At 43.6% G+C, this 22,903-nt stretch overlaps 1 protein-coding gene across 4 annotated transcripts in view; it reads left to right on the top strand.

Annotated features, from left to right (window-relative positions):
- Positions 1-22,903, top strand: part of LOC143216876 (uncharacterized) — a 252,206-nt gene that overhangs the window by 206,353 nt on the left and 22,950 nt on the right. Inside the window, exon 4 of one of the 4 annotated variants that reach the window (XM_076440431.1) lies at positions 5,875-5,923. The exons of 2 other annotated variants lie outside the window; for them this stretch is intronic. In XM_076440431.1, the coding sequence (XP_076296546.1) occupies positions 5,875-5,895 (21 nt within the window). In that variant the 3' untranslated portion in view covers positions 5,896-5,923. Of the gene's footprint in view, positions 1-5,874; positions 5,924-22,903 lie in introns of those variants that run through there. One more of the 4 variants, XM_076440446.1, reaches the window with a different exon arrangement.

The following is a 22,903-nucleotide window of genomic DNA, read 5'->3' as shown; positions in this document are numbered from 1 at the left end:
TAATTATAATAATTCTTTTATAATCATTATTCAGTCAATGTGTATAATTCAGTTATGATGTGTATAATTCTGGGATTTTCTATGTAAAACGATGTAAAAAATATATACATTTCTAAAAAAATGTTTACAGTGTTGTTCTCCCAGCAGAAGTACCGATTAAATCATAATCAAGAATGTAATCGTTTCATTATTAATGATTAAGCAATCACGATCATTGATTACAGCTTCTGATTCCATTCTTATTCACATTGATCAATGATTACTAGACTGCGGATCTTTATGCAAAATAAAAAATGTTTCTATTGATTGCAAGACACAGGAGCCAAATAAAAATTTCATTCTTCTTTTGATTATCTTGTTAAGGTGAAACTAGTACACTGGTGGCCTTAAATCATTTTAACACCTCCACTGTTTTAAATTGTACGCACCCATTGTTGTCATAAATGCATAAAATCCGCACTCTAATGATAACTGATTATTTAGTAAGCAGTAGCCACGCGATAAATAATTGAATTTTATATTAATCATAATTTTCAATCGTTAATCGGATTACGTCCCGCCCAACTCTGATTTCCAGTCACTGAACTAAGATGGAACGTTTTACGGAATGGAATAATACGAGTATCGCCATTCGGTTTGGTTCATGAAGTAAGAAAGAGGTGTTCGCATAAGCGTGTTCTTGCGCGAACGGTGGTGCGAGGCCGTGGATTCGCTCGCGGGGGTGTTCGCAGTTTCCAACCGAGTCGTCCGTACTTTTCCATCGAGTTGTTCGATTCGAAGTAAGTCGGCTGGAGGAGGGATGCCAGGGAAAATTCTCGGCGATGCACACGTTCGAAGTTTTCCTTCAAGCAAGCCCGGACTATGCTGGAACGCATGACTCGCGTCACTCGTTCCGGCAATCTTAACTTTTCCTGGGGGTGTCCGTGACTGTTGCACCGAGTTAGGGGGCCCTCTCCCTTGGGATTGTTTAACGGGAACATTAGGCAGCCAGCTCGCGTGCGCGACAACTTTTTCCACCGGTGCATCCGTCTCTCCACCCAGGCTTGCACATTTCGTATACAGCGAATGATTCATCTAGACTGTGGATTTGATGCATTTATCACGAAAAGTGACACGTACAATTTAAAGCAGTGGACGAATTAAGAAGATTTGAGGACGTCAGTGTATCAATTTCAGCTGAACAAGACAATTGAAAGAGGAAAGAAATTTCTATTTGGCTCCTGTGTCTTGCTATCAATGCAAATAGACATGTAGTTATGAGTAGACAGCGGATTCGATGCATTTCTGACAGAATTGAGTGGGTGTAATTTAAAACAGTAAACAAATTCGAGGAATTTAAATATCCTTTTATATTATTTTTAACCTATCGAACATATTAAGAGAGAAAACAAATATCTATATCACTGCGGTTTGTTGCAATTCAGGTAGAAAATGTTTATTTTGTATAAAGATCCGCTGTGTCTAGTTACAAACATACAGTTTGCATTTTAGTTGGTAAAGCTAGACACGGGGTATTTGTAAAAATTGTTCGGTTTGGTATGTTTAATAGAATACGAGGTTTCAGCTGAGTGCCAATTAGAAGAGGCAGAGCGTTGCCGTGTGTCTACAGATCGCAACCCTTTCAGGATCAATCAGTCCTGCTTGGTATACGGGACCGAGGATCCTCAATGATATACCGCACGCGATTTTGATTATTCGAAGGATCGTCGTTAGCAATTTCCGTCGCTGGCTGCCACGACAGCGGCGAATTACCACGCAGTACGAATGCCAGTGGCAGTATGAGAGATACCGGTCGAATATGCTTGAAACATCTCGAAACTCGATGCGCGGTGGAACGCTGAAACAGGAACCCGTCGTGTTTCCGATGTAGGTAACCGAATTGGGCTCACTGTCGAGACTGGGTCGTTCTCGATTTCGAAAGTTCGTTCGGAATCATGGAAAACAGAGACACCGGACCCTACACAATTCCATACAAGTGAACGCATTCGTACACAAGTTCGTAATCCTCAAGTGCTTTTAATCATTTGTTTCCTTGCAATACGTTCAGAGTGTACATTTCTGTCCATAATATAGGATGTGGCCGGACGGGTGGTACAACCGAGCAGGGGGTGATACTACATGGAAAAATAAGTCGAAAAAAAGGAATAACATTTTTTCGTTCGGCGCTTCGTTTTCGAGAAAATCCAGTTTAGAGTTCTGCCAGGTTCGCGTGCTTTAGTATACGCAGAAAGTAGAACTAAACTAATTCTTCTAGCCTTACAGAGAAATTGAAGTCGTTTGGTCCATTCATAAAAGAGTTGTTCTGATTTAAAGTGTGTGGAATCAGTTATGCTCCTCACTGTAAATGCATAAAGATCCGCTGTCTATTACTTACCATTTTGTTAAAGACAAATAAGTGTCCGGCGTTTTACGAACGGGTTGAGAATTCTTACTATCTTTCTACCTGTTAAACATTCGAAATTTTCGAAAGTATGGCGACGGAACGAGGTCTAGAAGTGTGTCTGCGAAACGAAATGTACATCTGCGTGTCGTGCGAGCTCAAGATAAAAAGGAAAAGCTCTCGGCAACGTTCGCGTACCATATGAAATATCAGAAAACGCGCGAGTAGCTCGAGTAACGATGCACTCGCATAACAATGCTTCATACGTCGATGCACCAGCTCCGCAGACCTTTGTTTCGGTTAACGACGTTGTTGCGTGCCACGACGATTTCGAGTCGCTGCTCGAGCATCAATTCTGGACCAATCTGGGAACGGTTCTCCGCGTGTGTCGCGCTGCTTCCGATTGCAGAATTGATGCGTTCGCAGAATTTTTATTAGATTCATCCACCTACTGCGGAATGAAACGCGGAGTCATCTAGCTTCCCCACGGGGGATTGAGATTTTATTCATAAGAAAGTAGTCGGTCGACCTACGCTGACAAATTTCTGGGAGGCTTACTCGGCCTGATGGAGCTGGCAAGATTATGGGGACTCGATGATTTAGTAACATTACTAAAATTGAAATATTTCAGACTGTGGAGTTCAGTAGTTCTAGAAGTAGTGGTTGGATATTGTGTGTGTTGAGACATAAACAGCTCTAAGAGTCGAAGGCATTTGATAATAACTGGACTGTGGATGTTTACGCAATTTTCAATTTTTCTAGACGAATTTTAACCCGGCATTAGTTAGGTGGGGTCTCACAGACCCCAGAGATTTTAGATTGATTGTAACATTGTAAAGATGTTTCATTAGTTAAGTATTTTTGAATAATAAAAATTTAATTTCGTGGATCTGCGTTTCTACTCTGATAAATTACAAGCCTCTTAAGCAATACCTAATCTTATATTTATGAAAAAGGTATTTATTTCTATAATATTTACAATATATATTATTTCGGTGTGTCTGTGAGACCCCACCTTACCAGAAAATAAAAGTTGTCTAAATTCTGTCGAATCCTATATTCCACTCTTTTCTGAAAATTTCAGATGCTGTAAATGCATAAAGATTAACCATTTAAGTGTTTATTAGACTGCTATTTTTAACGGGAACAGCCTTTGTAGATCCAAAGTAAATAAAAATCTTTCTAGATTCTGTCGAATTTTAAATCCTGGCAGTTTTTAAAAATTTTCATTAGCCATAAACGCATGAAGATGTGGTTCTAATGATTCTAGAATTGTCGAAGTTCTAGGATTTCCGTTGAAATTAACAGATCCTCGGGACACGGGCGTAATGCCGTCAATCGAACGTTGATTGTAAACTTTGTAGGTGGAAATACGGAGAATTCCTTTTCTCGGTGTGCCATTATCGCGTCTCTGAGGATATACTTCTCCTCTCGACCATGTATTTCCGTCAAATTGGTTTCCTTTCCCTAAATTGTTTTCCGTCGGGTCGACGTCGGCGCTCCGTTCGGCTCCGATCCGTTTCTCTTCGACGCCGAAAGAAATCGATGGGAGCTCTTTCCGACGGAGCGCGTTACCGGCGTTGCCTTATTCAAGATGCCACGGGTATACGTTAAGTTTTCACCGCACGGGGACGAATGACGACGTCGCATTAACGTCTCCTTGGCCCCGGCGAGCAATCGATGGTCGTTCGTCCTGCAGGGCTGTGAAACTTTCACGAAGATCGGTCGTACGTACCCCCTCCCCCATTCACCCGTTTTACGTTTCCTTTTTACGACGCCTTACGGCGGAGTAATCGCGCTGGTGAATTGGAATACATTGTTAACGGAAACTCGTTTAAGCTCTCGTGTCTATTAACCTGTATCGGCGGGGGTGGGATTGCGCGGGCGGACGAGGCACGCTCTCCCTCTCTCTCCCTCGTCAGCTGCAGTCTCGGACTATTAATACCGTTATCGTATAGGCTGTTTCGACATTATGTGTCGCGACCTCTGGATCGGTGGCGATCTGTTACAAAAAGGGGACAAAAATTGACAAAAATGGACAAAAATGGACTGTCAAAATTGTTTTATCGTATAGTACTCATAGCAGCGAATAAATGTCTCACAGGAACCATGTGTCTCATGTCAACCGTTCTCTTAGAAAACGACTTTAAAGTTTCGTAAACAAATACAATCTGATTTCTATGTCTACAGTGTGTCCCAAGATGGTATAAACGTGGAGGATTGGTTCTACATGAGAAAATATACAACAAATTCTTTTCGTTTGTCTCCTCCTGTCCGAGTTTCAGTTTGAACATTCGTTCGACGCGTCTGTCCATGGCCGACTCATTCTACTTCTTAAGAACGCTAGACAGGTCTCAACTTGACGGATTGAAAAAATTTATTCTGTATCTTCCACTTATTTTTCGTAGAACCATCCACTCCACGTTTAAACCATTAGAAGACACCCTGTAGACATATGGAATAAAATAGTCGGCGAGTCTTTTACGTCGTTTTTTAAGGGAATGGTTGAATTCAGACCTGTATAGTTCATTTGAAACTTTTGTTCGTCGCGATGAGTATTATAGGATGCGATGAAAAACAATTTTGATCTTAGAATTCAATGTTAGTTAATTCAATGGTTAGTTTTGCGGTTCATTTTTGTAACAGATGTCCACCGATCCATATAATTTTAAAACAGCCTGTACAACTGTGCAGCTGTTAATCGCAGTCATCAACAAATATCGATATTCATTCATGTGCTTCGTCGTCTTCCAGAGAAGTTAAAGACAGTACACACATGCCACGATTTTGTTGAGAAGCGTAGCTTGGGTTCCCAGCTGTTTTCCGGGGGAGCAGCCCGGAGGAGCAACAGCGAGAACTTTTCCTCTGAGATAGGAAAAGCGGCGCTCGTAACTCGATTCTCTTATCCCTGTAATATAATTACCGTTCCCGTTGATTCTGAGATCGCGGGAGCAGAATAGGGAATGGCTAATTGCCGAACGGCCGCCAATTTGAACCCTTTGTTCGCCGCACCGGCGAAAGGGTTCGAAGGAAATCCGACGGGCTGATATAATAATTACCGTCATTGTTACTTGCTCTCTAACTGCGGCGTCCGGAGGAAACTTCAACCGCGCTACCCGTCATGTATATAAGTTACAATAATTGGAACTTATTCCGAAATGGAAGAGAATTTCCTTGGCTTAATACGTATTCGCCGTCGAGAGAACAATCTCCGACAAAAGTTGGATTATATGCGAAACTCGATTACACGGGGCTGCGAGACGTGAAGAATTAGCGTAGATATACTGCTCCGGCGAGCTGTTCGAGATACGCTGGCTGAATGGATCGTCTGATTTGATGGAACCGTGTACTGCGTCGATTGTTCTTTTGTGGGTGGACGCGCAGAGAAGTTTTCTTCTCAACTTGATTCATGCGTCTACTTCACACGAATCATTCGTTTGTGGACAGATTAAAATTGACAGATGGCTAATTTCTTTATTGTTTTCTTGTTTCAGGTACGTACAGACCAGGTGTGAAAGCTGTGCTTGCAAAAGATGATAGGAGGTATGTAATTTCAGATAGAAAAATAAAACTGTACGGAAGTGTTCGAATTCGTTCCACCTATTTTATCGGATCGACCCGCTGTGGTGATGGCTATTTTACCGAACGTTGGATTTTCATTTTATTCAAAATTTGTCAGTTTTATATATTGCAATTTGTACACGTGTTAGTACAGTTAAACTTTCGTTTGAAACATCTTTCATTATATTAACGGGAATTACTAGAAGATTCCACGCGTAGCTGTGATCAAGATTTAGGCAGAAACTTTAAATAACAATATATCATAGTTCAAGAAAATACTGATATTTATTTTCCTTCGATTACTTCCAAGTATCTATCATCCGCAGCTGAATTATTATATGATCGCATCGGTTATACGATGCAAGGGCGATCCATGCCACGCTCATATTTATCGCGCATTGTCAAGAGAAAGAGAAAAATTAACAAATATCGTGCATCGAAGCCGACTGATTTTGTTAGAACATATTAATTGCAGATACCCAGTGTCTGTAAAAAAAATCAGCCTCGGAACTGTTCAGAGGTGCCGCGTACAAACCGAAAATCTCGCTGACAAGGAATTCAGCCGGACGAGAGGTTAAAAGAGAATATGGAAAAGAGGTGTTGCAGTTGCACCTGCCGCAACGATGCGCGAAGGTGCACCGGCATTGTTCTAGTTGTACAATTGACCAGACGGATAGAGCGAATGTGTGGCGAAGCTCCCCTTCCGACTGTACCGCGTATCAGACCGCAAAATCAACTAAAGCGTTCCACACACGCGGTGACGTATCGCGCGAGAATGTAAATCCTATCTTCGGTCAGCGGCGTTTTCGAGCGCTGGAAAATGGACACTGAAAGCTCGACAAATACCGGAAGTTAAAGGACCGATCCGCGAGCTGGCAATTGCCGGAAATCAACTGCCGTTGCGCATCTCGGAACCATTGCCCGCGCCTATTTTGCACGAAGAGTGCTCTCCCATCGTTTCAACTCGCCCGATCGAAGGACAGCGTTGCACAGACGACGATGTCGCAGCCATTTCGCGGTGATTTTTCCTCACTTTCCGTTTTTCTTCTTTTTTTTTTCGTTGCTCCCTTCCCTTCTTTTGCAACACCGTAGTCGTTTCTCGTCGATACCATCGCTCCATCGAATTCCGTGCGCTCGACATCGATTTCTTTTTCGGGACAGGGGAGAGATAGAAGCGGCCGAGATTCGATTAACATTCGCGCTTGCAAATGGCCGGCGAGAGAGCGATGATTCGATTATTGCGCCGAACGGGACTTCATCGTGGAATGAGCATCATAATGAAAAACAAATGGAGATTCAAGGCGGCCAATTCGGATTGGCCTGCTTTCGAAGATATTCCAGCGGCGACCGGTCGCACACTGGTCCAAGCGCTCGATCTAGCTGTTCATTTGGTAAAAAAGCAACTTGCCCAGATCGATGTTTATTGAATGTATATTGCTTCCTAAATATCCGTGAAATTAATGAGATTTAAAACAAACATTTGTAAATCAACATTTTATGAATCCCATTTGCCACCGAAAAAATTACCTCTTTTCTTATCGATACCCTGGAGAAAATCTATTTAATATTATGTGTTCATTTTTGTTGCAAATGGATAGTATTTGTCTATTTTTAATTGCGTTTATAAAATCCATTACTTCAAAAATGACTGATTATTGTGTTTACTTAAACCCTGAACCTGATTTATCAGACACTTCCGATAATCTGAGAAGAAAATGTTTTCAACAAAACTTGATCAACATTCAGCAGTCTACAAATTTCAATCGAAAAAATTAAAAAAGACATTTCTAATGCATAAATAATTAAAGTCATCTCGAATTTTTAAAAGCCAATATGTATTTTCGACTTCATAATATTGTAGCTGATATCAAAACGAATCCAACGATCTAAATTACTATACCTTTAAACTTTCAAATAATGCTAAAATATTAATGAACAGCTAGATCGAGCGCGTGGACCAGTGTGGGTCGTCCGCCGCGTGCAATTCATTTCAATTTCAATTGAAAACTCGATCAAGTTCGAGTGGCCGGAAAATTCGATACGAAATGGGAACCAAATAATCAAAAATAATGTTGGCTGGGAGTTTTGGGTCTTCGAAACAGTTACCATCTAATTTCTGATCGTTCTATGAACGATTTTTGTGGTCAAAAGTCAATTTTTACAACCGATCTTCTACTCTTCCGTTTGAACTCCAACAGGTCCATTATTACAGGATGATACCGATCGTTTTCGAGCCGGTCGGCCATTTGATCGTGAGAAATGGCGGTAGTGGCCAGCACAGCGTCTCGCGTCAGAAATTTCATTAGCGTCGTCGAGCAAAGTCCTCGGCTGGCTTCGTCTTGTCAGTCCGAGGAATATGAAAGGAGTCTATTGTCATTCGGAGTAGGCGGTGGATGAAGAGAGGGTGGGGGGAAAGACGTCGACGGCGGAGAATGCCACAGCGGAGGAACCGCACACCGGTAAAGTAATATAAACGAGAGGATTATCGGCCAAGCTCTCTCCCTCTCGTTCCGCGAACGTTAAATGCGCCCTTTTTCCATCCGCTAGCCCCGGCGCTGGCTTATCTGCCGGAGGTTCTTCTCGCGCAAACTTTTCGAGGATTTCCCGCGGCCTGCGTCCCGCCGACCCCCGTAATCTGAAATACTGAAAATTCCGTGGCCGCGCAAGGATTACCCGATATGCGTCGCGATAACAGAAACACGTACTCCCGGACCAGCTTCCGAAACGCGACGCCTTTTTGCCAGCGAGTTCTCCGCTTCCTCCGTCCCCTTTCCGCGTCCTTCGCGACGCGTATTTTAACGAACAACTAAGGGTGGATTTATAGTGGAGCTGCGAGCATCGATGATAGCGGCGCGGTGAAAAGAAACCAACATTCGTGACAACATTTCGACACATACTAATGAAAAAGTACATATGTATTTTCTTTGTTTTTCTTTTTTTTCACCGCACAGCTCACTTCGCTGCTCTACTATAAATCCACCCTAACACATCTGAATGCTACGCCTTTCTTTCTAAATGAATGAATATTTTCAATGTATATGATATTTGAACATTTCGACAGAGGTTAAAGAGAAATCGATATGAACGGTAGAAAAATTTGAATAAGTGGAAAATAATATAACAAGCCCGTTTTGATACACAAAACCACCAAAAATTTCACACACTCGGAATTCTCGTAAATCGATGAAATCCGGGGTTGAATGATCATTAATCGCTGAATCCGATATACTGTCAATCGGCGTGGGATTAAAATCGCGCACTAAATTATGAAACCAATAAACAACGTTAATATGATACCAAGTGTCACACCAAGCCAGATAAATTATTATCTTAATACGAGACGTGTCTGCCAGAGGTTTGAAAGTAATTTACGATACGAAATTTATTCGTGGGCACGATGAAAATCGCTCGAATAGCATTCGATTTGAATCTGAGAATCGATATTGAAAATATTAACCCTCTTCCCCGTTCCTCGTTTCACGAACTGAATCTGCCAAATTGATGAGAACACTGCAAAAATTGTCTTTATCAATTGCAGGACACAGAAACCATATGAAACTTTAATCAATTGTCTTAATGTTGTTACTGTTTTAAGTTACAACCGCCGATCTTTCTTAACTTTCTTCGGGAAAACCGTGTGAAATTAACAGGAGGTACGGATGCGGGTTAATTACTGAGCCGCGGATTGCACGAATTGTCTCGAGGAGAACGATTAGGTGAAATATTACGAATCGAGTGGACGGTCGGGCGAGAGAAGGGCGAGTCGCTTATTCGCGGCGATTATACGAAATTGCTGGGCGGCTAGAATCGACAGCTCGACAGAAGTAGGTGGTCTTGAAGGGATCTCGATGGAGCCGCTCGAGAGACCAGACAAACGGGCGTTAAATAAGTTCCGTCTGAACTGCGTTTTCTCGTCCCGAAAGTTAATTCCCGCTTGAAAGTTCTTTTCAGCCGTGGACTGCTCGGACCGTTCCGGCCGTGTGTCAATTTGATTCGTGGATCACAATTGGTCGCAGCCCGCACAAAGGGTTGGAAACGGCGAATTCCAAGGATCGTTTAGAAATCGCCCGATCCCGCTTGAACACAACTGGCCAGCACCGGTCCGCTTCGCTCTGCTCCACTCCGCTTAGCTCCGCTTCGTGCCGCGTGAACGAACATTGTTAACGCGCTAGTAGCTCTAAACGCGGTAAATTGGGCCGGGGTACGCGGGAGCGGAATTCACACGGTCTTTCTCTCTATTTACGAGCCTGAACGTATACATTGTTCGTCCCGGCTGCCAGGGAAAGCGACACTCGCCGCTGTTAGTCTAAATCTTGAGGAAATGGCACTTGATCCCAGCTTGCCTTCTCGCGTGCGCACACCAGCCTTTGCACATGCAGCACAGACACACACTCGAGGGACATAGATACCAATGCTTTTCACCTGATCGGAACAAATGCACCCTTTACCACTCCTATCCTTTCTTTATCAACCCTTAGCCGATATCAAGATTTCTCTACCACGTTCAACGATATTTTCACCGTATCCGCATGTTTTCATACCTCCGGTGGATATCAATTTATCGTCTGCACGATGTTATTCTAAATTGTTGCTTTGTCGAAGAAACTTTGAGAGAGCTAATTGGTAATTCAAGAATAATAACTTTCTTTGCGAGTCCCAAGAATCAACACCAAGAACCGCTAATTTATTTTATCTTTGTTTGCCTTCCATTAAGTTCGAAAATTACAATTTCGTTAAGAGAATGTGAAATCCTGTTTTTTGTGGTTGACTCAACGAGTAATTGTGTGATCAGGTTAAATACCTAGCCCCATTTCCACGAGCAACGTGACTCACTTAGCTGCACCGCATCGTGCCATTTTAGTTCATTACCATGATCCACTTGCGATATTCTTCCCATTTGCATTACAAAGAAGCCTCGGAGCAGTTTATCTAAGAATGCCGCTCTATACGTCATCTCGTAATAAATTCTTATTGTCAAATTCAACGACCACGCTGTTAAAACTTGATGACTCTTGCACATTAGCATTATCGTTATTCTTACACCACAAAATTGCTGATAAATATTCTGCCTTGTTTGTGAATTTATTAGTGTCCGATTTAATAAGATTTTTATCGCATGTTTAACTTCGCAAAGTTCTTAATGGGAAAACTAACTTCGCAAACAATTCCCATTTTTACGAAACCTTCTACCTTGTAATAAAACTTAACAACTACGCGGACGGAACGTGTTAAGGAAGTCAACAGGAGAAGGGTGTTACACTGGCGAAAGGATACTTCATTCAACACGGCGAATATGTTTCCTCTACGATGAATTACTTAGGACTTTAAAAGATTAGTGCGAGAGTCTACAATTTGGCAGAATTTAATATGACCTTTATTTACTTCAGACCTGCACTTTCTTAAAATTCGTCCATAAAAATGATAACTTTGTACAAACTCTTGTGGTCGCTACTAGCCTAGATGTTGACGCGATCTCTGTATAAACAAATAAATTAAAAATATTTAAGAAAATGTATGTCTCTTGACAGTTCTCGCGGCTCCGCTCGAAAGCGGATCAGCTAACCATCCACGTCACTTCCGTTACACATTTTCATGTCGCGAGAAATTAGCCACTTAACTTACACCCTGCCAAAAGAAGTTTCACTTCAAAAAAGCTGTCGGTGAAAGCAGTGTCGGTGATTTCCATGGGACCCGCGCAGAACAATAGCGAAACGCGCGCGGCAGTAAGTTACGAGTCCGTCAGGCTGGAATCGCGACAGGCCAATCGACGACTAATCGTTCGTCGGACGCGACGAGCAAACAAGCGCGTCCGTCCGGTGATTCACGGGGAAAACAATGTAAAATACTCTTCGGCCTCGAGCGCATTATCCGCTTAAACGTTATCGAGCGGGGCCTCGTATTTTTCTCCGAAGTTATTTCCCCTAATCGCGAGTGCCCCCGAATTGGCAGCGCGTAGTCGATGTTTACGCGCGCTCTTCGAGCAATATTTGCACGTGCCAACGCATATGAAATATCCACGGGTTTCGATTCGTAACTCGATGCGTCGGCGTTCGATCCGCGAATTTAATTATACTCGAGCTGCTCGTTGCTTTACAGAACTGTGTGCATTAGCCGGAGGTAAAATCGCGAACGGAAGATATACAGACGCGAACGCACACGCGCGAACAATTCGCTAGTTTCCCTTCTTGTTCCGAGCGGCGCGCTTTCGATCAATGATATTTTTATTCGACGAATAAAATATGTTCGACAGATAAGATTTCAATCTGTCCACCTCGTTATTGAAACTAAACGCCATCCGGCTCTACGAGAGCGGCGCGTTCTTTTTTTTCTATATTTTTCCCCGCTCGCTGATTCGTTCCCGCGGGATGGCCAGCCGACCGCCGTATATTCTATATGAACCTATATTTTTCGGGCCATTAACGGGTTGCAACGATTTCATCTCCGCGATGGACGCTATTGGCTGTGTTTCAATTTCCGCGGATTCAAATTTCCATTTCAATTTTCCAAGGAGCGCCTATATATTTTCGACATGAATTTCAGCGAATTTACAGCGGACCGGTGAAATGTGCAGCGGCCGTTCTCGAAACGACCACCGCGATCGGTGATCTGTCTCGTGAAATCTTAGCCCGCGTACAGTGGTTCCAAAGCCCGGAAACGTTACTAAAAACCTTAACCTTCAGCTACTTGCACTTTCTACATAACTGGTTACGTGGTACTTTATATCACTTAATACGTTAAACAGGTTGAAAGTACAATAACAGTATTTTTAAATGTTTCTAATGTCCTTACTGTTTTACATTGTACCTATTCATTTTTCTAATAAATGCATAAAATCCGCTGTCTAGTAATATATTCAGCGACCACGGAAACATAATATCAGAGATTTTCAATCAATCCCAGGAACATCTTGAGGTTCCGGCCACGTTTTAGCGATTTGGTCAGAAGTCAGTGTTTCAACTTTCAGATTTCGACTCCGACATCTGAAATATTCGTTTAGGGACGATCGTATAATCAGGGACATGGTATAATTACTCGGACCACGGTCGCCATTGAACGGACACGATACCATCAATTCGTAGCCGGTATGAATTAAATTCTAACGTGCCGTTTAATACGATCCATCGACTGGGACATTACGTATTCCGTGGCGCGCGCGCGCGTTTCGAACCGTTACGGGCCGGGCAACTATTTCTCTCTCCCTCTCACAATCAATTAATGAAATTCCTCGGCCGTGAGCTCCCTCGCGATTAAACTGCACACCCTCCTGCTGGCAAGGTTCGCCGGTTTCACAAACATCTTAACGGAATCAAATTCATTGAGAGTCGAGCGGCCGCGCGCGTGAGAGAAAGAGCGAGAGAGAGAGCGAGCGATTTCGCGCGGGGACAACTCGCCAGGTTCTTTCAAGCGGGCCGTGGCGTGTTGACGCGCGAGACGTAGTAGTATTCCGCTTACGACTGGCAAGCGTGCTACGTAGACACTTGAAAATCTGCCAAAACACCGGGAGCACAGTTTAATCACGCTGGAGGTCTGGCGAACACGCCTCGTAACGGATAGGGGAACCGTGCGACGCCGAAAGCAGGAGCAGAGAGAGAGAGGGCTGTTTATTTCTTACATAATTTAGCGCAGCCTGGAGGAAAGTCGCTGGAGGTCACGTGGAAAGAGAGCGGGGCGCCTAGCTGCCATGTTGCTGGCACGAGATGCCTACAACATGAGCAGCGTCGCCAGACCGGGAAAAATTCAGGGGAATACGGTTACCCCCTCTCTCCCTCTCTGTGTTACTACCAGTATAGTCACGTGACGTTGTGCACATGCACGACAGAGACGGAACGCTTCATGTGACTGTGGCGGAAGCATGGAGAAAAGGCTTAAGCGGCTAGTATAGGCTCGGATTGTAACTAGAAAATAACTAGAATCTTACAAGAAAAATGGGTCGAAACATGGGTTTGCGCGGTTTCGCTCAATGTCCTGATACTAGCAAATTTTGGGCTGATTGAGGGCTCAATCGAAAGAGAAAGGTTCACCGCATGGTGCTCTGGTCATGAGGTTAACGAAATTATGTTTATATCTAATAATATGAGGGCCCAAAGTAGAGAAAAAATCTAGGAAAAACTCTCGCAGACTTCAATGTATTTTTCTGTCTCTAAAAGCCTTTTTTGACTGATGGGATGACCAGAGCACCATGCGGTGAACCTTCCTCTTTCGAATGAGCCCTCAGCCAGCCCAAAATTTGCTCGTATAAGGACATTAAGCGAAACCGCGCAAATCCATATTTTCGACCCAAAATCTAGTAAGATGCTAGTTCCTTTCTAAATAACTACGCAAAACCGCATTGTTAAAATTACAGTAGTTGCCGGAGTACGAACTTCTCGAGTTCGGAGAGCGAGAATGGTTGTGGGTGTCTGGCCTCGATTAGGATCGCGCACGTGAACGCGCATACGGAGGCCACGCGGTGCGGAATCCGCGGGCGATCTGTCGCGGAATCCGCGGGTCGCTGAAAGCGTTCGCCGCGGAACCTCTCGGCGCAGCTCGATTCCGCGCGTCCCGCTAAAATTTTCAATTCACTTTAACGCTCGGGGCTCGCGTAAATACGCGATGGAGCAGAATGCCAAATAGAGCTGGGGCCCGGCGCGAGCGCGTGTGCGTGCATACAAATTCCGCACCGTCGCTTCGTAATTACTGGCCGAGGTAAAGTCGAGGCAAGGCGGTCGTCGCGTCGCTCGCGTGTCGCTCGGCTTTGCCCTCGGCCTCCTGTCCGAGCGCATTGCGGTCGCTCAAACGAACTTCTTCTGCTCCGCTTCAGACCTCCTCGGTCGCAAACAGCGCTACACTGCACCGAGTGCCGAAGAAATGTGTTAGAATCACGAGATGTTATTACAAAGAAACCTCTTTCGGTTTCCTTGGACGTTCATTCATTGGTAAACAATTATGCGGACTGCAAAACCTGTACACGGTGACCCTAAATCTAGAGAAAAGTGAACCCGACTTTTCTCAAAACTGTCACTTCTGGCTTGGTGACTTACAGTAGTGGACAAAAGTTTAAGGACGCTCTAAAAAGAGACGATAACTATTTTAATATTGTACTATACGATTCGAACTTTTTTGAGAAGCTACAGCAATTAGTTTACTATAGGACGTGGAAAGAAACTTTTTCAAAAATTGCAATTGATCGGAATTGTTGAAAAAATACTAAGAGTGACATTTTCAATTATTTTATGTGGGCCTATATTGAAAATTTTAAAAATACGTTTTGTAGATCCAGATGATCGAAGTGTTCCGGACTCGGTGTGAAATTCTAGACACAGTTTCGCGGATCTCGCGTTACGTGGAAGAACGCGGAACTTCGCGCACGTCGCCGAAAGTTCGCTAATTGCCGGGACACACAGTTATTGTTCCGCCTGGCGTGATCAATGAAACAGTTCCGTTGATTTGGTTGTTGGTCGCCGAGGCAAGGCCTCCATGATTCAAAGTCCAGGAGCCAATATTGACCCTGTACGGCCGACGCAGACTGCGACGTCGCGAAATGCTCTGTGGCGGCTTTCAAGTGGAGAACGAAGGATGGAATGGCGGAGGAACGAGGAAGACGGGTTAGCGAGGTCAATGGCAAGGCTAGCTATAGTCCGACGCAAATGAACTGTCTGTTCAAGGCCGGTTGCAAACGCATTCTATACATTCTACTGATGATGTAGGCTCTCGGCCCGCGGTTCTGCTAATGGGTTTCTTAACATCCGTGTAGCCAAAAGTGCTCGAGAGAAAACGTCCTTGGGGACAGGAGAGCCAAGACGTTCTTGTTTCTTTGAAACTGTGAAGCTGATGGCTTCTAGGCCCAGCTGAGGTCACGTCGTATGCAGGTTAGCTTATAGTACATCCACGATCATAAGTAGACTGCGGATGTTTATGCAATCTGCAATTTTTGTAGACGAATACCGGGTATTTCACCTAACTTGACCACCATAAATATCGTTGTTGTTTTTATCGTATGAGCCCCATTTTACCATTCAACTTTGTCCTTCAGACATTTGACGTATCTTTAAAAACAGCAAAGATATTCAAGGTGGTCAAGTTAGGTGAAATACCTGGTATATGAAGAAGCTGGAATCAAGTGAAATTTTATTTTCCGTGGCAGTAGCCTTTTCAGAACTGAAATGGATTAAAATTGCTCGAAATTCTGTCACATTTTATATCCTGGCATTGTTTGAAAGTTTTCAAGAGCCATAACCATTTCGATGAAACATTGTCGTATATTTTCTCACGACGGATTCAATGATGCGAAGCGTAAATCAAGCCGTCTGCGAATAAGAATAACAATGGGGATTTGAGAATGGTAACTCGGGACGAGCAGACGCGTTGCCGGCGCTCGGTGGTATATTTGATAGCGATGAGCAACAGTGACCCAGTTGTGCGAGCACGCGATAGAAGCACCGGTCCATTATCTATCGTTCAAGTTAATTGGACAATTCGAACGGAAACGACAGTGTCAAGACCGGCGGCGATTTGACGCGGAGCGTAATGGGCTTAACCGCGCGACGATAATACCGTCTGCCGGGCCATTAAGAGGCTTTCGAAAGAAGTTGAACTCTCGGATCTAATTTAGCATCATTAATTACAATTGTCGTTGCGGCCGTGGGAATGGTCAGCCGGTGGCGCACGTGACGAGAGCGGTTAGTAGTCTAGTAACTTCTGTTGTTGCGAGCACAATGGCGCGGTGGTCTTAAACGCGAAGGTCACAATGCACTTTTTAGACGGGCCGATTCTCCCAGAACGAGGAGGGAATAATTGACCAGCCGTAGATGCAGGCGTAGTCGTCAACCTAATTCCGCAATCAATGTATCTCTGTCGGAGTGCCTCACCAGTAAAAACGAGCTCCCCATAACTCGAGAAGAATTTATGAGGAGCCGTTCCGCTAATATGATTTTCAATTACGCCGTTTAAGTGCACTCTCCCCGACACCGAGCGTTTTTCAAACTGTTCGGAAGATCCATTTGTGCGACAGTCTTTTCTTGAAACGAATTCTATTCGTCGATCACGAGCAGAAAATTTTAATTGTAACATCGAGGCGTGTCTTGCTGTTTTAACTGGAAAATTAAACATTTACAACAAACATTGATATAATACAATACTTTATACAATACTGAATGGTTAGTAATTGATTGGATAGCAACGTATTTTATAATATATGAATTTATGATTTCGGCGCCAGGTTCGATCAATTATAAAGAGACAGCAAATGTGCAATTAATTAAACATGTATCTTGACGTTTCGATCCCTATGTGAATCATTTTCACAAAGAACATTTATTGCGTCTGAAAATAATGCAAGAAAATTATAATTTGGTAAAAATATTATAGCACAGCCGTGTAGATCCGAAAGATCAAACAAAAGTAATGCACTTACTTGCTGCGACAAGAAAAGGAAGAAACATCTTAAACAAAAATTATAAGTAAAATAATTCATATAATAAATTCTTCTTCATATAGTAAATTCATATAATGTTGACCCAAAAATCCGCCAGTCTACTAATGATAATTTGTCGAAACGCTCGAAGAAGTGACTTCTTTGATTCTGAGCCGACCGATCCAGATTCGGGACGATCGCGGCGCGTACCCGCGGGGATCCACGGGGCCGATAAAACAATTTTCTTCGTATACCTCTCGTAGAATGTTACGACGCCCGCATTAATAATTCATAAGTCTGAACAAGATAATCCGATACGCGCTCAGCTTAGTAACCGCGATTCAATTTCCATTTGTTATTCATTGTTTCGCGGCGGTTGTGTCTCGCTCGGCGGGCTCCGGCAGGATTCACCGGGACCGAGTCACGTTTTCACATTCCTGTTTTGTATTTCCGGCCTCTCGGCGTTTGCCTCTCCGCCCACGGGAGAAAACGTAGGAAGCGGGGAGAGAGTTTCGTCAACGAGCCAGCTTCTGTGCTCGCCTGTTTCCCGTTTCCTCATCCCCATCCCCTATCTCTCCCTCTCTCTTACCCTCGTTGTCCTCTGTTCTTTTCAGCCGTTCCGAATTCTCTGTTGCTCGGTAATAGCACAATCGCTGGTTAAGCAAATGCGTAGAGAGAAAAGGAGAGACAAGAAAGAGAGAGAGAGAGAGAGAGAGAGAGAGAGAGAGAGAGAGAGAGAGAGAGAGAGAGAGAGAGAGAGCATCGAGGTGAATTATTACCGGTGACTCCTTAAATTCGAACCGCCTCTGCGGAAAACGCAACAGTTGCGCTTTTTGCGCTGTGTCGTGCAGCACAGCCGCTACCCCCGGGTGAAATACCGTGCTAATTTCGTATTCTTCTTCGATTCCGCGGCGTTTGCCTCGCTTACGCGAAACCATGCGGCCAGATAAGAGAATGCTGCCGTAGGTAGCCAAGGATTCCCCGACGTCGACGTACCGTAGCACGGAGTAGCTTGGGGCGCCGAGATATTTCCGGTCTGCTTCACTGATAATAGACTTGTCTTCGCGAGGCCCGCTATCCGTTTCATTGCACGCTTCCTTCCCAATACAGCCGGCAGTCGTGTGGAACACAAGATTCACTAGAACGGCAGATCGATGGAACCAGTTATCTTGTCCGGCCCATCGACCGACCGACATTCTCATTTCTACCCGGGCCATCCCACACTGCGGACAAATCGCCGAAACTCGGCAATCTTCTACATTTCGTTACTAATGCGTTCACTGCGGTTTTTATGCATTTATAACTTCATTGGGTATGTGCAATTTAAAATGGAAGATCGATTAATAAAATTCAAGAACATCAATATATTACTTTCAACTCCTTAGAATGACTAAAAAAAGAGATACTCTTATATGTGGCTCCTATACAGACAATATTTATTTTGCATAAAGATCCCCAGTCCACTAATGTATGTGTATAGGTGATTATTCACAGAAAATGAAATTGAACAATATAATATCGAATTAAAATGAATAATCATAATCTGAGATATTTTTCAAACAAGTCTTATTTCAAGCAATGTTCAAAGTGCTGTTCATTGCAGTCAATGCACTTGCATAATCGAATTATCAGTGAGCGAAGAACTTCTTTCCTTCAGTGGGTCACTTTGAGACCCTGTACATGCGGTTAACCCTTATGTAGCCAATAAAAATGTATAGATTATTTAAAACTTTTAGTATTTCACATATATTTGCGCAAATTCTCATTTTACGACCATACATGAATGTATTGTAACGAAGTATCGCTTTCGCTAAATAAATGAACACTCTTCAAACAACAGTAGCCCTTTAGTCCTCGGAGGAAGGAGACTTATCTATCTTTTTCTCTTGATCGCTTTTATCGCCTTTATCGAAGAAGACGTCCGCCCTCAACCGCATCTGTCTCCAGACTCTCTTTCGTTCCAGCGTCATTTTCATAACAACGCTGTAACCAACCTGAATCTACCACCGATTACCGATTCTGTACAACGAGCAAAGAATCAGAGAGACTTTATAATATTTTAAATGCAGCAAATGGGCAGCCACGGATTGGCTACACAAGGGTCAAGCGTCGATTCGGGGGGAGACTCCATAAATCGTTCGCGAAACGGCGAGGAAAAATGGATCGGTAGCGGGCTGCTGGCCGGGATAACGTCTGCTATAAAATTATAGGCCGATTAGTACGACAGAATTTCGGGTCTTAACCAGTTGAAGTCTCGATTAGTCCGGCTTGATACCGCGCGACGGCCCGTGCTTGCAACTGGAATATCACGTCTGGCTTACCGCCAGATTAGCGCGCCGATTATCCACGCCGAAACCCGTTTCTATCGAGCCTCAAAAGGCATGGATCGAGAGGGGCGGCCCGCGTGAATTAACCCGCCGGCCCGATTACGTTTGCCTGTCCATCTTCCCATTAATTTCGCGCTTTTGACTCGCCCCGCAGTCGAATCGACTCTACGCAGCGGGCCGGGGCTGAGTCGGTTGCGACGTATTGCTTTTCGCAGCTTTCGGAAAGCTTCTCGGCTACTCCGATAAATAATCCGTAGTTTAGAGCGCGTCGCCGCATAGAGTCGGATAAATAACAGACATAATATTTCCATTTGTTTAGCAGGACAAAAGGAGTTCGTAAGTTAGCGCGACCCAATTTTGGAAATGCTCCGAAATACCTGGTCTAAACACGATTCTCAGTACAACTTAGTTTGCTGTGCGACTTGGTCCTCGCTTCACAATTCTCAATTCTCGGTTGAGCTCAGTTCTGTTATCGCAACTGGGTTTTCAGCTCTCAGTTTCTCCGACTACGCCTTTTCATCGGTTCTTTTCGTTGTACATTGTCTGTAGCTTGTACCGAAAGTGCACACGTCCCTTTTTCTGCATCCTCCTAATTGGTCCATTCTCCATGGACCAAAACGTAATAATTTCGCGCACGCCTCTGTCGATGAATAAATACGGCGAGCTTTGCAGCGCCGGGCAAATAGCGGAGATAATATTTCCATTTGTTTAGCAGCGCAAAAGGATTTCGTACTTCGGCGCGACCCACTTCTCCTTTTTTTTTTAACAAGCCGGGACGCGCGGAGGCGGTCTCCAGCGCTCCACTTCCCCGCGAAATGATATAATCTTTCTAATTACAATTATAGCCGGCAATTTCGTGACTCCTGAGCGGTCGCGAGCTCACTTCAACAATGGAACATTATGTAAATACGGCGGGACAAGTCGAGTATGATGATGCAATCACGGAGAAAATAATCCTATATGCAAAGCGGAAAACACGGAATTTCATTTGGTCGTACGTCGTCCTCCGACGGGGCGACTTTTCATTTGCAATTAGCCTACGATGCCTGACCATACCGCGATGTTTCCACTCGTACGACACATTCGACATTCGAATGTATTATTATTTCTATTTCACATGTTTGCGCGCACGGTGGAGCAACGATGGTTTAATTAACAAGCACACATCCCTGGCAAATAGTCGCACAAAAGACCGCGCCGGGTAATATTTCACCGGTATTTGCTTTGCACTTTAATTGACGTCGTAACGAACAATTATATTGCGTTTAGCTGAAAGCAAGACCCGATAAATTGGGGAACGAAGCCAAGTTCTGTCGTATTTGAAGGAGAACATATCATTGAACGATATTAAACATGTATTTTTATAAGTTGATTCATATAACTTTCATTACTCGTGACAACTTGTTGCCATTTCCCAGATAACCCGTCAATTTTCACTTAAAATTACCTGCTTCTTGTGCACATCATACTATGCAACTAATATTTCAGTCCATAAATTCGTAATCGCAATCGAAGATTACGGAGCTGCACAACCGCCCGCTTCGCGCCGGAAGTACAGCTAATGTTTAATGATCGGACACATTAGGCGAAAACGCTATGGCGTGGATATTCGGGCGGGCGACCCATTTGTTCAACAATGTTTCACGACCTATTTATTCCCGAACGTTCCGTTCCGCGTTCGATAACTTTTTCGAGCGAAGTGAGCCGTTGTTTTGTTCGCCGGGTGACGTCGCACACGGAAATAAAAGTTCCAGGCCACGGTCGGTTAACACGGATAGGGGTTAAATAACGCCAGGTATTTATAGGGCCGAGTGTCGAAAACCGTGACACCGTGGATAATCGAGAGCCGAACCTTCGGCCCTATTCAAACATGCATCGTTTGCATTTTACCCTCGCGACACGGGCGTTCTTCGTTAACAGACTGTGTTATCCCGATCGATAGCGTCGTTAAACACTGCACGCGGGGTTAAACATGCAACAGTATGAAATCGGGATTACGCTGCTCTCGCAGGAAGCGCATACTCGAGAATCGCGTAGTAATACCATGGCCCAAACGATTAGAGCTTACGAGCTTGCGCCGCGCCGCGCTATCGTTTCCTCTATCCTTCTCTCTCTCTCTTCTCTCTTTACCGCTATCTTGTCAGAATGCGCATCGCGAATTCATAAGCGACGAGTTTACCGCGCGCGATAGGAGAAACCGATCAATTCTGTGTCCAAAGCTAAGAACTTTCGATTTTAACGAACGTTCTTAACCTGGAAAATCTGTATTTAACACGCAGAATTTCAAGAAAATTGCGGTTCATCCAATGCCACGTTCGGATTGATATTTTTCTTGACGTTCTATACACCATTTCCTGTTGATTTCGTCACGCTGATTGCAAATCTGGCCGTGAAGTTTGTCTACCACCTCAGGATTTTGCAAAAAATCCTGTATTTTCATACATAAAACACAATAAAAATAACCATAATGAAGTATTTGAACGTTTACTTTACTCCTTCTGGACTGTGTGTGAGTGTAATGTAATTTAAATTAAATATATATTTTCCATAATTAATAATAATTCTCATCAACGAATGTTTTAACTTCTGGTGATAGAAATGAGAACAAGGTATCAGTAAGTTTAAGACAGATTTTCAAGGTTCAAAACCGTTCGTACCATAATCTCTCTGTTTCCTCATATTCTGCAATGTTTCAGCTTTAATTTAAAAAAGAATTCATCGCTCTATCTTATCTTTATGAAAAGTTCTTTGATTTTGACACAGAATTCATCAGATTGTCTCGGAAATTGCTTCGGTTTCTGCTGAAATCATGCTCCAGAATTATTTTTACTCCTCTAATTTCCGCGCTGCTAGCTTTCTGCACGGTGCGCACGATCTCGATGGATATTATCAAACGTGTACACCATCATCCTCTCGAACCCGTGCCCGGTGAAATAGCATTGGAAACGAAAAATATTTTCAGAGATCGCTTTGCAAAATACATCGATTAATTGAAAACAAATACTTACGTACGTATCAATGCCCGTTCGAAATGTTTACGTGATTCCGACGATACGTGTGATATTTTTCCAGCCGGCGAACGGTAATTTGAGCGAAACATTTTTGCGATTTTTCGTGTAATGAAGATTTCGCGTATTACTTTCATACATGTTTTTACGGTTGTAATTATATTTTCGTACGGATACAATTATTTCTGATGTATCTTGAAAACATGTTTCAATTATTTTTAATAGGTTCTACAAC

The sequence above is a fragment of the Lasioglossum baleicum genome, chromosome 2, assembly GCF_051020765.1.
Source record: "Lasioglossum baleicum chromosome 2, iyLasBale1, whole genome shotgun sequence".
Taxonomy (NCBI): domain Eukaryota; kingdom Metazoa; phylum Arthropoda; class Insecta; order Hymenoptera; family Halictidae; genus Lasioglossum; species Lasioglossum baleicum.
The sequence above is the reverse complement of the archived record's forward strand: the minus strand, read 5'-3'. Positions and strand labels throughout refer to the sequence as shown.